Source organism: Gossypium arboreum, chromosome 12, assembly GCF_025698485.1.
Source record: "Gossypium arboreum isolate Shixiya-1 chromosome 12, ASM2569848v2, whole genome shotgun sequence".
Lineage (NCBI taxonomy): Eukaryota > Viridiplantae > Streptophyta > Magnoliopsida > Malvales > Malvaceae > Gossypium > Gossypium arboreum.
Window position 1 is genome coordinate 104,943,139 of NC_069081.1, and position 15,467 is coordinate 104,958,605.

A 15,467-nucleotide genomic window follows, 5' to 3' on the forward strand; every position below is an offset into this window, starting at 1 on the left:
TTGATTATTTATTAAATTTATAAAAAATTATACACATTTTAATCTTTAAATCTAACCTTCTTAATTTTCATTTTCTTTTCTCACTATAAATTCTCAATTGTTGTATTTGAAACTAAACTCATTTTCGCCATTGATTTCAACCTCATTGTTACAGTATTTAATCTGATCGATACTATTGTTTTTAAACTCATTGGAACAAATCTCACGATGCATCCAAAGAACGCTTAAGGTTTGATAAGAAATTTCTTCCCTTATTGTTTGAATAACACCCATTTATTTCCATTTTTCTTTATTTATTTGTTTATATTTTAATCAATTACTTTTCCATTAAATATTTCCAAACAACAGCAATTAATTATTTCAAAATAAATGAATTAAATTTAAGTTTAAAATATTTTATTTAGCTTGAAGTTAGAATTATTCATAAATATGATCAATTCGGATCATATATACTAAGTCAAGTAAGTCACTCAAATTTTGGACCCATCTATCTAAAATAAAACATAATTTAATTTTTTATAATAATTTAATGTAGTTTTAAATTAATTAAATTTTCATTATTTTTAGTAATTTAATTTTTATAATAATTTAATGCAGCTTTAAATTAATTAAGTTTTCATTATTTTGTAATTAAAATGAAATAAAAAATTTAAAAGAAAATAAAGACAAAAAATAAAAGTAATTATATTTTTATTTAAAATTTACTTAGCAAATAAATTTGAGGGATTTATGTGATTTTTCTCAAACTAGAAGGAATAAGTAGGTATTTTTTAAATATTTTAAAATATTATTGATAAACAATTTTCGCCTCCCGAAATTGGAAGGCTCATTATTTCAATTAATCTCCGTGTTCTTCGGATGGATCTTTTAGTTGTTGAGAGGGTTGCCCAAAAGTAGTATATAAGGCATACCCAGTAAAACTTACAAGTAAACCAAATATAGAGATGGCGACTAAGGTTGCTGTCTCCATTATTATATAATTTCAATATTACAATGGGTTTATGATAAGATTGTTTATTTACAACGGAATAATATACAAAGTCAACAGATCACACTAAATACAAAATAAAATTTATGGCTACACAAACTATTGAGAGAAACAAACAGATGGAATGAATCCTACATTTATTTATTTATTTTAAATATTATTGATAAACCATATAAAACAATAATGAAGAAACATAAAAAAAGGGGCATATGTATATACTAGTTTTGAATGTAACTAATTTTATGTGTTCAAATGTAATCTTATGATTTTTTAAAATTTTTCTTAATTTAGTTATCCTAAATATGATAATTGTGTGAATTAGTTATTATCATTAAAATTTTTATTTGCTTTTAATGAATTATTGACGTGGTATATTGAGTTATTGACATGTGACATTTTTTGTTGACTTTTGACTAAATTTTAAGGATTTTCTTATAATTAGTCTAAAACTTTTTTCCCTTAAACTTTAGTTAAAAGTCAATAAAAAGTACCATATGTCAGTCAATCAATGAGCTAATGTGCCATGTAATAATCCGTTAAAAGAAAAAAAAAATTGTTAACAACAGTAAATAATTTGCACAATCATTTTATTTAAACTTTATTGAGTGGTCCTTAAAATTTAGTCAAAAGTCAATAAAAAAATACTACATATCAACCCATCAATAGACTAATGTGCCATGTAGCAATCAGGTAAAAGTAGATGAAAATATTATCAACAACAAATAATTAGTATAATTATATTATTTAAAGTGATTATATTAAAAAAATTAAAATAATCAAAATAAAACAAATTAGGAAAAGAAATTGTAATTTACCATTTGAAATATATTTTTAATGAAAATATCTTAAAAGCCACAACAAGTGACACAGAACTGTCGGACCAAAATAAAAAAAACCCTTAAATCTCGTAAACAAGCCGAAGCAGACGCCGACGCCGACGCGGCTCACGCGCTCCGTCACCGACAGCATCTCCCTTGAAGTAGTAGTCCCACAATTTATATATTCTAATTGCATTTCATTTGTGATTTCTGCGGATTTCGATTCCAGCGATATATATAAAAACATTTCGAGGTCTATATATATATATAAAAAAGAACAGATCGTTGACTATGAGCTCAGACACATGCGGCGGAGGGTCGCCGGCACAGGGATCTAATGAGAAAGGTAGCTCGACATCGTCGGTGGACAAGCAAAGGGAGAAGGCGAGGGTGAGTAGGACTTCGCTGATCCTATGGCATGCTCATCAGAACGATGCCGCCGCTGTCCGTAAGCTTCTCGAGGAGGATCGCTCTTTGGTTCAGGCTAGGGACTATGACAACCGTACTCCTCTCCACGTTGCTTCGCTCCACGGTTGGATCGACGTTGCCAAGTGTCTCATCGATTATGGCGCCGATGTCAACGCCCAAGATCGGTGGAAGAATACGGTACTACTTCAACTTTTTGTTTTTTTGTCTCATTTTATCTGTTTTTAGGTTTTTACTGTTTCCATGGTCTTCTTTTTCCGGATTTAATTTAAAAGTTTCTTTTCCCGATAATTGTAGCCTTTAGCTGATGCAGAAGGAGCTAAGAAGCATAATATGATTGAGTTATTGAAATCACATGGAGGATTATCTTATGTAAGTCAGCTTTTTTATTTTGCAATTTTTCATTTCTCGAGTATTTTGTTAGTTATTTTCCTCCAATATTTAGTCTAATTTTAGAGTTCTTGAGATGTCTGTTCTTCGATTTGCATTCCTTCATTGAGACAAGCCTTAACAGTATGGTGATGAATGATTAGTTTCTGAAAATACCACTTTTAGTATATTATTTAGTCCAAGGAAGGAGTCCAAATTTTAGATATTCAGACTTACTTGAAATTTTGGATGGCCTTTAACTTTCCAGCAGCTTTCTCTAGTTTCTATTAATCCATCTTTAAGATATTCTTTGTTTGAATGCCAAAAAGACATCCTTACCGTCATTCATTTGAAGTTCGCTGACCTTGTCTAAGGTATATCATAATGATGGCTGTTTGTTCACAATGTTATGTGATGTTTAAACTTTACAGTACCTCATGAACAATTTCCTTAAGACTACGATGCACACTGGTTTCGGCTCTTAATTCTTGTTTGTTATCTCATTTGGTCTGATTATACTGGAGCTGGTTAAACAAGTTCAATTGATTAAACACTTCTAGACCTTCTCAGGTTTGCATTTTAACTGCTTTTATGGGCTGAAGTTGAACTTTTCATTATTGCAGGGCCAAAATGGAAGCCATTTTGAATCAAAGCCTGTTCCACCCCCTCTACCAAACAAGTGTGACTGGGAAATTGACCCTTCTGAGCTGGACTTCTCAAATTCCAATATCATAGGGAAGGTGTGCTTTCAATTTCTTAATGTTACTAATTTTCAGAGCTGCACTTGCTTGCCAAGCAATCAAGCTGTTTAAAGTGCAAAACCATATTGAGAAAATTTTTTGCTTCAAATTTTGCTTGATGTACCTGTCTTGATTTTAGTCTTTGCTTGATAAGAAGGATGGAAATATTTATCCAACGTTTAGGTTCATAACCACCTTCCACCATTTAGCTTAACCATTGAATTAAAAAATATTTCTTCCTCTTTCTGATGATCCCAACCAAGCAAAGCCTTAATTCACTTATTGTGAATAGGATCCAGTGTCTTCTATTGTTTTGTTTGGAAGTGCTTGTAATTGTTAATCAAATCAGAGACTGCTGCTTATCAGGGATTTAGATGCGTGGTTTTTTCCAAAATAGTGTAATAAAGATTCTCTAATGACTAGCATTATGATAATCACCACTTTGGCAAGATTGTAATCATTTGATGGAATGGAGATTTAATCTGTCTGAATTTAATAGTCATCATTGACAATTACATCAACATCGGCCCTAATCAGGACATGTTCTTTGGAAGTATGATCCGATCTCTCTATATTTGGAGATGACTGAATGTACAGATCCTTTTTTGCTTGCTTGAAAAGTTAGAAAGGTTGGTTATAATTAAATTGGTATTTCAGAATATGCTTCTGTGGGCGAACCTAAGTTTGAGTTAGCTGTCAAACGACTTTATGGGTTTTCATTGTTAGTGTGTCCCTTTGATGTGTAATTTCCATCTGGCAGTTCGGAACTTGAATTTATATACGAGCTGCTAATATTCTGGGCATCAGCAGTTCAACATGCAAGTAAACTTGATTCATCTTCCTTGTGTTATCCGATATATGTGCTTTTACTGACTAATCTCATACTGCCAGGGTTCATTTGGTGAAATTTTAAAAGCCAGTTGGCGAGGAACACCTGTAGCTGTCAAACGCATTCTTCCATCACTTTCAGATGACAGATTAGTGATGTACGGCCTCTATGTTTTGAATATATATATAGCTAGCATCGAGGCCCTTTCCCATGAATGTTTGCTTTCTTTGTTGTGTGCCATATGCTCAAAATTATGTTCTCAATTGACAATGAATAGTGACTGAAGGAGAACATAAAATTGACATGATTTATCCAAGAAGGCATGAAACATTTTCTCTGATGGCTCATAGTTCATACCTCTCCTCGGTGTAATTTGGTTAAAATTTTGAAGTTGCTTCCACATGTTATAGGGTTAATCTGACACTTGTCATAGCTATGATTAATTTCTTCTCAATCTTGTTTTTTATTGTATTAAGAATGCAATTCTTTGTGTGGGTTCTGCTGTTCTGATTCAGTCAGGATTTCCGGCATGAAGTGAAGTTGCTTGTAAAGCTCCGCCATCCTAATATTGTTCAATTTCTCGGAGCTGTCACTGACAGGAAGCCTCTTATGTTAATTACTGAGTATTTAAGGGGGGTATGTGAATGCACATATGTTGTTTTCCCCGATAGTTTAGTTCTATCTGTAGAATATTTTATTAGAAATCTTAAATTTTACTTTAATTACTTATAATTATGTGCTATTACAGGGTGATCTTCATCAGCATCTCAAGGAAAAGGGTGCACTTCATCCATCAACTGCCATCAACTTTGCTTTGGACATCGCTAGGTATATGAAAATTATTCTATTCTAATTTGTATTGTCGGTGCAGCACTCCATGTCAGTTCATGGTATCCAAGTAAAACTTGGAGAAAAAGAGCATACAATAAATCACGTTTTCTTAATTAGGATAAAATCATTAATTTTCTTTGGTTTTGAACAACTTCTCTTGCTTCTGACAAGGAGCTACTTTGCAGAATATGTATTAGCTACATGACTGCATTGAATTTTCTCTCATATGTATGCTATTTTGCTAATCTGGATTTTATAAATTTTGTTGCCAGGGGTATGGCTTATCTTCACACTGAGCCAAATGTGATTATTCATCGGGACCTAAAACCGAGGTGAGTCAGTTGCTATTTCAGTTTTGCTGTGCAAAGGATCCTGTTTTTGTTCTTATTGTTTCAAGGCTCTATGCATTTACATTGAATGCACGCATATGTTGTATAAATTACTTTCTTGAATTTTGAATGTTTAATGCACTTGTTTTAATATCTGAAAACACAATATTTTCTGATTAATCTGGTCGATTACTTTTCTTTTTTGCTTCAATGATTGAAAATTTTGAATTACATCGACTTTTTCATGTTAAAATTCATTTCTTTTTAACAGGAATGTGCTTTTGGTCAACTCTAGTGCAGACCATTTGAAAGTCGGAGACTTTGGACTGAGCAAGCTAATCAAAGTTCAAAATTCTCATGATGTCTACAAAATGACTGGCGAGACAGGGAGCTGTGAGTGTCACTTATAGATTTCCTTTGGATAAAATATGATCCTCAGATTCTTACTTTCTTTTACATTACCTGGAATTGGAATAGATCGTTATATGGCTCCTGAAGTTTTCAAGCACCGGAAATATGATAAAAAGGTTGATGTTTTCTCCTTTGCGATGATACTTTATCAGGTAGTCTTCCTCCTCACTTGTGATGAAGTTGATCATGAAGTATTCTTGAGAATACTTATAATAATGCATGTTATTTTTACTTGGACTAGATGCTTGAAGGAGATCCACCTTTGTCAAATTATGAACCTTATGAAGCAGCTAAGTATGTTGCAGACGGACACCGTCCTATTTTTCGGTCAAAATCATACCTCCCTGAACTAAGAGAGTAAGCCATCCATAAAATTTTCTACTTCACTAAAAACCTTTTGCAGTTTATCTACATGTTCATGTTCCAACCATAACTCGAGTTTTAAAACAATAAGTTGGTTAATATAAACTATCATGTCTGCATGAAGATCTGCATATTGCTACTATTTATTTATTACTAATTAGCATCTTGACAGCTACCACACATTGAAGTACTTGTGTTTGACGCATACCCGACCATAGATATCTTTTCTTATTGTTTTTTTTTTTCTTGAATCTCTCTTAGCTTAACAAGCCAGTGTTGGGCTGCTGACATGAGCCAAAGACCTTCATTCTTGGATATTCTCAAGAGGCTGGAAAAGATCAAGGAAAATGTACCTTCAGATCATACTTGGAATATATTCAGCACATGACATTGGAAGATTCCATGAAACTAATACGGATGGTATACATCCCCTTTCATCCGCTCACATCCAGCTTGGCCATTCCTGCAGATGGTATTGTGAATACACTCAGTAAGTAGTTTTGTGATGATAGATTTTTTCCTTGACCGGATTTCGTCTATTTGTTCCGGAATTCAACCATGAACTAGGTGTGTCTTTATTTCGACTATTACTTCTCACTTGGATTGGAATTATATAAAAATGTTTACTCATCTTGCAGAGATTTATTTTTCAACCTTCAATTGTAATTCCTTATAATCAATATTGATTATAAGAAGTAATAATAGACAATAAAATCCTACGATGTATTGTCTGTATGAAAATTGTTGGACAAAGCAAATTCTAATTGCATAAAGTTAGTTATATATGTAAGTTTTTTTTTTTATATATATATTTTGCACTTAATTAATTATACTCACTTGATAAAGGTATATATATTAGGGATAAGAACACTTCGATAAAGATGCCTAAAATTCAGGATCTTATTCAGCGTAACGTAGCTTCGATCTTTGGGTGTCTGATACTGTATGTGTTAGATGCGAGCATGTTCAAATTTTTTAGGGTTTTTTCCTCCATTGTAGGAGCTTGTTTAGCAAGCATCCCATGTGAATTAATACTCATTTAGGCATAGATATATTTGTCATTTGGATTCGAATTCGAGTGTGAGTGCTAAAAACACAAATGTATATCTCTAATATATGGTATATACAACTTTTTAACCTTCTTTTTTTCAGAGGATCAGTGAACTCGAGGAAAGAAACCCGAAGAGAATATAAGGTTTAAGAATTATTGACCAACAAAATATAAGGTACGGTTAATGTCGTTTACGGAAATAACTTCTATTTGATTTCATTTTAGAGAGCAGTCACAATGATAAAAATTCTCTGTTATGAAGAGTACATCAAATTAAAGTGCATCTTATTAAGAATTTTTACAATTAAGCACATTAGATAGAGATATATATATTTACGTTTCCCCAAAAAAGAAGATAGAGATATACACGCGATATATACGCTTATGAACTTTTCAGTTTTTTTAGGTATAATTATTTATTTGGGCTTTTCATTTATTTTTTCGTTTTTAAAATAGATAGAAAAACATAACTTTAGTTAATTTTGTTGATGTTGCATACACGTGAGCTATCACGTGGATGACACATCAGATTTAATTAATATTTTAAAATTTTAAAATTTTTAAAAATATTATTTTAAATAATTAAAAAAGATTAAAATTATTTTAAAATTAAAAAGTTAATCTTTTTTAAACTTAAAAATTAATTAAAGTTGATGTGTCATTTACATGGCAATCCACGATATGACATATTAACAAAGTTAACAAACGACAACTTTTCTATCTATTTTAGAATTATTTGACAATAAATGTAAATTTAAGAATTAAAAGAAATAAAAATTAAATTAAATGGTAAAAATTATTACACCTAATTTTTAAAAATTACATAATTCATTAAAATATTAAACGATTCTATTACTCCCAAGTGTTAAGGTTAGTGTAACTGATTTAAATGATGAAAAATCCTTTTCAAAATTTTTCGATCATTTTATAATTTTAGAGATGATGAGATGATGTTAGTATGACTTCATCATTGGTTCTCTCTAAATTTTATAATCATTAATTAATAAGGGTTATGTTATTTTGAGTTTGAATTCAGCAACAACTAAATCTCTCTTTGTCTTTTTAAATTTTCACTATTTCAATATTTACCTCTCAAAAAACATTAAACTCTTCCTACTATTTTAAAATTTTATTTAATACCTTCTAATCATATAATTGTTTGTTTTCTAAAATTATTTTGTTTTGGTACAATTATCATTCAAACAGAAATTATTTTTAAAATAAATAAACACTCAATTAATCACCACAATTTAAGATTTTGTATTTTAAAATTATTTATAAAAATCAATAATGTTATTTTATTATTAATATGCAATAATATGTATTTTTTATATGTTATATATTATTTTATTTCCAGAGATGTTATATATATTAGTGAATTATTAAGTTAAAATTATATTTTGGTCACTTAATTTTTAAAAATTACATAATAACTATTAATCTCATCAATTTGTTACATTTTGATCATTTGTCTATTAACTTCTACTACCCCTTAATGTAATGATGACATGATATGTTAACTCAATACGTTTATAATAAATTTGACCGCTAAACTATAGTGAAGTTTATTGTAAATAATTTTAGAGACCATCACATTTAAAATTTAGATCAAAAAAGTGTGAACACAAATAACACAAATTTTAACTTATTCTCAATCTCACTATACCTAAAGTTGCAATAGTCATTGTAGGTGTCTTTTACATATTTATCAATTTCCTATCACAAACAAGCCAACTCCTTTATATAGAATGGTCCAAATTATGAGTATTAAATACAAGTACCGTTATCACATGTTATTAAAATTATAAGTTCTATTAAATAATATATTAAGCTTATAAGAAAAAATGTGCCAAAATTTTTTGGCATTAGTGCTTCTCTAGTCATCCACGTAGAGCTGATAGTAATAGTTAATTCTCTTTGTATGGGAACTCTTTAAAGAAGTAAATAGTTGGTTATGAAATGTGTTTTATTCCTATGAATGGAGACAGAACTCTAGATTACATTATTAAGAGACAAAGTAAATTACCACCACGCCATTTAGCGAATTAACTCTCTAACCATGCAAATTTCACTTGCTTCTAGTCCACGTTAACGTTGTTTGTGAGGTATTGCTAACAAGCTAATGAGTAAATTCAGAATCTCAACATCACTACTTCCAATTACCTCATTACTGTCAGTTGAAAGGTTTGTTAGTAAAGCTATATCTTTCAACGTCATTATGGCTTCACTGCATGAAAAATGAAAAGTATGAGCCTTACATTTTTATCATTCAACAATAACATAAACAAACTTAAGCACCAAGTTGAAACCACTCATCTGACTAACTATATAAATACCATCATCCTTTTAAGTCATTTTAGGTTTGTACGTTGGACTCTTTTGAACTCTTATTTTCACAATGCTAGAATATTCACTCTTAATTTATTGTTGTAACCTTGGTTACATGTTTTTCTTGCAAGAGGCTAATATAAAATTTTGAATTTCCAGTTTAGAAAAAAAATTCGAGAAAATGAGAATGTAGAAAATAAAAATGGAGTGAGATAAACTGTTTGAAGTTAATGTTATTTTTAAAGGAATTAATTAAATCTTTTAAAAATAAAATATTTAAATTAACCTCGAAATTTATTAATTAAAATTGTTATTTAGAAGCTTTGGATTGAGGAAAGACTTAAAAAGATTGGTTATTTAAATCTCGAACAAATCTCGTTAATGGAGGTGGGTTTGAACAGACTAAACAATATTTTGGAAAAAAAAATAGTTTAATAATAAAAATTGGATGAAGTTATTTCTCCCGTGAGTGTGCATGCTGAGGCTGGATTTAGACAATAAATCATTGAAACGTTCGAACTTCGAAGCCGTCCAATTTAATTTTTCCCTTATATATATATTATTTTATTTAATTCCTTCAAAGTTCTTCGATCTTCCCGGTAACCAAACAGACCCTATCCACTAGAGAAAACAGAATAGAAAAGTGAAAAATATGCATAAAATTCATAGTCTAAATGTACTTTATATCAGTTAAAAGCCTGAAAAGGAAAATAAAAAACTTTTCCAGTTGTTTTCTGTTCGGTCGGTGAGATTCTTTCATTTATTCAATTTAATTCTCTTTTTCTTACCTTCATCTGTTGGGGATCGAGATCTCTTTCTAGGGCTTCTTTTTTTTGGGGAAAAAAAGGACGGAAATCGCAAAGTGTGAAAAGAAATGATATTTTTTGTTGAAATGAAGAAGCGGCAATGAAGAGAGAAGAAGAGGAATGGAGGTTAGATCAGAGAATAATATACAAGTGAGGTGCGACAAGATTCCTAGTCAACTGATTCCTAGGACTCGTCTTCAGGTCTGGTTCTTTAGAGTTTGTTCCAGCATTTTGCTTTGGACTTGTTTGATTCAGCTCCTTGCCGTCTGTGAGTTATGGCACCCGCGTTTGCTTACTGGTTTAACCAATCGGATTCCCTGGACCTCTCGCCCTCCTCTTCGTCTTCAACACTCGCTCCATTCCCCGCCTCCTCTTCCTCTCCCCAGTGAGTCCCCCCTTCTTTCTGTTTTGCTTTGAATTTGCCCTAAATTTTTTATTCACTTAGGAATTTATTTTGAATTTGATTAAGAGAGAAAAAGGGTCTTAGGAAATATGCTTGGGAATTTTATTCTGTTTATGAGTAAGTTTTTTTAGGCCCTCATAGTGATTTTTAGCTACAAGTTTGGCAGATAAATTGTAGGAATGTTTTTCTAGTTGCTACCTTGGTGTTGGCTTCAGTTTCTCAAAATGCATATCACAGATTTGAGATTTGAAATTGTTTTGTTTTGATCGTTATTTTCTCTTTTAAAGGTATAGTTTTTCTTGTTCACTATCATATGCTGATTCCTTTTGATTGGCTATTTCTGCATCTTTAGATGATCAATACAAAGCAATATGTTGCGAGAAAGAAAAGAGATCATCCCCTTTATTTTCTATCTGGATGCTGATCTTGCAACATTCTGATCGATCATCTTGTTACATTTGATATATTTGTTACCTTGAAGAACTACGACCTTCCCCTTTATTTATTCATTTTTCTCTAGTTACTGATTTAACAACATTCTGATTACATGTCATATATTTACCTTTCTTCCATCATTCCACCGATGGGGTGTCTGGGGCTCATTAAGATTGCCAATTACTCAAGGAGTGCAATCATTGCTAACGGAAAGGCCACATTTCAGATTTGAACTGCATCACTCTGTTATACTAGAAACACTTATAACAGCATTTTATTTTTATTGCTTGCTGGAAGACAGTGTCTGTTAGATTGCTATTTACTTTTCAGTTTGCATTTCATTATAGCATCCTTAGTTTTATTCGTAAGTAGTTTTGCCTTGAAGCTCTAATGCATTCATGCCATCTATGTTACCTTCAAGGCTTGTCAGCATACCGTGGATGCTAAATTTCTAGGTTCTTGATCATCTTTCTGAATTACTTGGGTTAAGGTACGGTTTGTAAGTTCTGCTTTCCAAAAATTGTTAATGGTTCATGACTTAAGAACCTCCGTATCTTGGTTTCTTTAAATATCTTACAAATTCCATATAAGTACAAACTTGTGCTACCAGACAATATTTTGAGTCATTAGCTTCCTTATTATCTAACATGCTGGGCAATCTTCTTGGGCAATTGAGAAATTTATACCAATACTTTGTACCTTGTATGTGTCCCTGAATTTTATTGAAGGAAATATTTTTGCTTTCTCAGTTTGATCTTTTGGTAAAAGTAAGAACTTCATTCTTGTACATTTGCATTTTGCAGGAAACTATAGAAGTAATGGTTTTCTCAAAGTTTCATGCAATGGGGGCTTGAATCAAATGCGTGCTGCGGTCTGTGTCTTTCCTCTAGCTCATCTTTTCCTTGTTCTTCTATTCAACATTATGTTATTAATTTAAGCTGATTAAGCCTTTTTAGATCTGTGACATGGTAATCGTTGCTCGACTTTTAAATCTCACTTTGGTTGTTCCAGAACTTGATAAGACATCATTCTGGGCGGACCCTAGGTAAATTTATAATTCTGGAAAGGTTGTTTAGTTCTTTCTCAGCTGCTGTAAATTGTCTTTGACTCATGATCTGTTTGGCAGTGATTTTGGTGACATTTTTGATGTGAGCCATTTCATTGATTCTCTAATGGATGAAGTTCGGATTATCAAAAGGCTGCCAAAGAAGTTTAGTAGGAAATATGGGTTTCAAGCTTTTCAGATGTCTCCTGTTAGCTGGTCAAATGAAAAGTACTACTTAGAACAGGTTTGGTTGCTCGTTATTAATTACTATTTTTAGCTTAAAAAAGAGTTTCTGTCTCATTTACTGTTTCAACAACAACAAAATGGTGATTCTCTCAATGAATGGATGGAAGTGTTTATCTCCTCTTTTTTTTTTTTTTTGGGGGGTGGGAGTGGGGAGGGATATATGCAGTAAAATCTAATGCCTTTGACATTATTTTCGCAGATTCTTCCCCTGTTCAGTAAGCATAAGGTAGTGCACTTCAATCGAACTGATACACGACTGGCAAATAATGGGATTCAACTTGATCTTCAGAAACTTAGGTGCCGTGTGAATTTCCAAGGACTGAAATTTACTCCTGAGATTGAGACATTGGGGTACAAATTGGTTCGCATACTCCAAGATAAGGGACCCTTTGTGGCATTGCATCTAAGATATGAGATGGACATGTTGGCTTTCTCAGGTTGCACGCATGGCTGCACCGTTGAAGAAGCTGAGGAGCTAAAACGATTGAGGTTTGCCATGTTTGAAGCTGAAATATTCATTTCAAAACACTCAAATTATCATAGCAAAAAGTGGTGTACCATCTGTTTAGGAGACACAAAGTAGTGATTAGTGAACCCCAGCATTCACACACCCTACAAATAAGATAGAAAATCTGTGTGCTGCGACTTAGATATGAGAACTTCTCTAAAGTATAATGTCAGACAGGGAATAAAAATAACAGTATGATGCCTTCTGCTGTTGGTAGGCAAATAACCAAAGTATGACCATGGTGTACCCTTGCCTTGTTTTTTATGAGTTGCATCAAATGTTTGCACTAGTGATGACAAGATATTAATCTGCACTTTTAGATCTATGAAGTATCTTGTGATCTTAATATTATCAGTTTCAAGAATCAGGACGCAATGATACAGAAATGTAACTAGGTAGTTACCCCTTTCTTTCAGGTATGCATACCCTTGGTGGAGAGAGAAAGAGATAATGTCTGAAGAGAGGAGACAACAAGGGTTGTGTCCTCTGACACCCGAAGAAGCGACGCTAGTTTTGCAAGCATTAGGTTTCGATAAGGAAACTCAGATTTACATAGCTTCTGGTGAGATTTGTGGCAGTGAACGGAGATTGGCATCGCTAAGAGCTGCATTTCCACACATTGTGAGATTTTGACCCTGTAAATGTTTTGCTTTGGGCATTCGTAAGTTTGTTTAAAGTCTGGTGAGAGCACTGGGTTTCTATATTGACAACTTTTTCGGTGCACATGAAAACTAGCTTTTGTTAGGGTTTTTGGAACCTAGTTGAAAATGGTTGTTGAGGTCTTCTTTGATTCCAATGTGATGTGCCACTCACCCATACCAAATGGACAGTTTGGATGGCATGAACCATTTTCGCTGCACTCAGTTGAGCTAACAGAATCTCTTTAATCTTTGCCCAGTTTGCATGTTTTCTAACCGCAACCGCTGTTAGCTCTACTTCTGGCTTCTAAATCAGGCACCTATAACTGTAGTTTCTGTTGTGTTTTTTATCCCCATGTAGATCTTGTAAATCTGATAACAATGTAACAATTTCAGGTTAAAAAGGAAACAATATTAGATCCTGCAGAACTGCAGCAATTTCAGAACCATTCATCTCAGATGGCGGCTTTGGACTTTATGGTATCGGTTGCCAGCAATACATTCATTCCAACATATTATGGGAACATGGCAAAAGTTGTAGAAGGTCATCGCAGGTATATATATTACTGAATTATGTAATGACACTGTGGAACGGTTATTTTCATAGGCTTCACAAGCTTTTGTTCAGGTATCTTGGGTTTAAAAGAAGTATCCTGCCTGATCGAAAGAAACTCGTTGAATTGCTGGATTTGCATCAGAATGGGACACTTCCATGGAATGATTTTGCACTGGCCGTAAGGCAAGTGCATGAGAAACGGATGGGACAACCCTTCCGTCGTCGGATAATTCCAGACAAACCAAAGGAGGAAGATTATTTCTATGCAAACCCTGAAGAGTGCCTTTGTGAGGGAACAAAGTGTGAAGATTTGGTAGGCCCTAGTAACTCAAGTACACTACATTAATTGTGGGTGCCCAGATCCTAACTTGGACTAATATAGTGTGGATGATGCAGCAGTTAGGTTCAGGATTGAATGCCCAAACCCACCCATTTATACAACACATGCATTTAAAAGAGTTTTGTAAGAAACGGCTGCTGAAAATACCCCCAGCTCCCCCTTGTTATTGTTTTTGTTTTTTTTAAAATTTTTTTTGCCTCTCACCTGTTGAATTTGTATTCAGAACTGTCACATAATTCCACAGTTAAATTAACCAATATTTGTAAATTAATGCCATTGTCTCTCTGGTCCCTGATGCAACCAATTCGGTTCCTCTCTCCTTCCAACTCAAGCAGTCATCTAAAATTCATGTTTATCTATGTTGTACTAAATTTTAAAAATATATATTAAGGATGTCTACGATCTTATATTGCTTTTATATTATATAAAAAAAAAAAAAATTAAAGTATCCAGATTTTAAATCAGAAACAAGTTCTTTTAAAAGTAATCATAATAAATAGTTTAATTTTCAGGTGGGCTAATTTTAGGTGGATGAAGTTGGATGTGAGGTGTGGATATTAAAAATCCTTTTTCCGTATCTGTAAACGTGGATCTTGTGACTGTTTTTTATTAAAAGAAAAGAGAAAAAGACGTATCAAATTATTTTGAAGTTTCATCAGAGAAACATGGGTGTGTTAGAGGGTATCCAATTCCATCCAAGTGAGAAAAGAATAAAAGCAAAAGGTGAGGATTTGGTGGTGTTGTTACTAAATGTTTGGAAGGAAGCAGTGACGTTCTTGTTATTTTGAAGCTTAGATATTATGACGAAACAGAAGTCCAACGTTGACCAACCCCCCCTTCCTCTCTTTTGGGGAGTCCACCAAGTTTAACCAATAGGAAATAGATCAACTTATCATCCAATTCAAACGCACGCTGCTCCACTAATTAGTATTTTATTTCGGCAACAATTAATTCCCGTGGTCCTTCCATTTTGAACCTCTCCTATGTCTACATTTTATTCGGTTTAA

General features: G+C 32.6%; 2 protein-coding genes across 2 annotated transcripts; both read left to right on the forward strand.

Moving 5' to 3' along the window:
• The first annotated feature begins 1,800 nt into the window (after window positions 1–1,800).
• On the forward strand, window positions 1,801–6,845 carry LOC108476481 (integrin-linked protein kinase 1-like). The gene is made up of 11 exons (XM_017778682.2): window positions 1,801–2,412; window positions 2,530–2,604; window positions 3,225–3,341; window positions 4,233–4,327; window positions 4,686–4,806; window positions 4,919–4,998; window positions 5,274–5,333; window positions 5,602–5,723; window positions 5,808–5,893; window positions 5,983–6,098; window positions 6,366–6,845. The coding sequence occupies exons 1-11, from the start codon at window positions 2,098–2,100 to the stop codon at window positions 6,490–6,492; spliced, it is 1,314 nt and encodes a 437-aa protein (XP_017634171.1). The 5' UTR covers window positions 1,801–2,097; the 3' UTR covers window positions 6,493–6,845.
• Window positions 6,846–9,872: 3,027 nt separating this feature from the next.
• Window positions 9,873–14,731, forward strand: LOC108476596 (rhamnogalacturonan I rhamnosyltransferase 1-like). Its single transcript, XM_017778844.2, has 8 exons — window positions 9,873–10,674; window positions 11,931–11,998; window positions 12,084–12,172; window positions 12,254–12,416; window positions 12,618–12,907; window positions 13,343–13,547; window positions 13,961–14,118; window positions 14,193–14,731. The coding sequence occupies exons 1-8, from the start codon at window positions 10,410–10,412 to the stop codon at window positions 14,464–14,466; spliced, it is 1,512 nt and encodes a 503-aa protein (XP_017634333.2). The 5' UTR covers window positions 9,873–10,409; the 3' UTR covers window positions 14,467–14,731.
• Window positions 14,732–15,467: the final 736 nt, after the last annotated feature.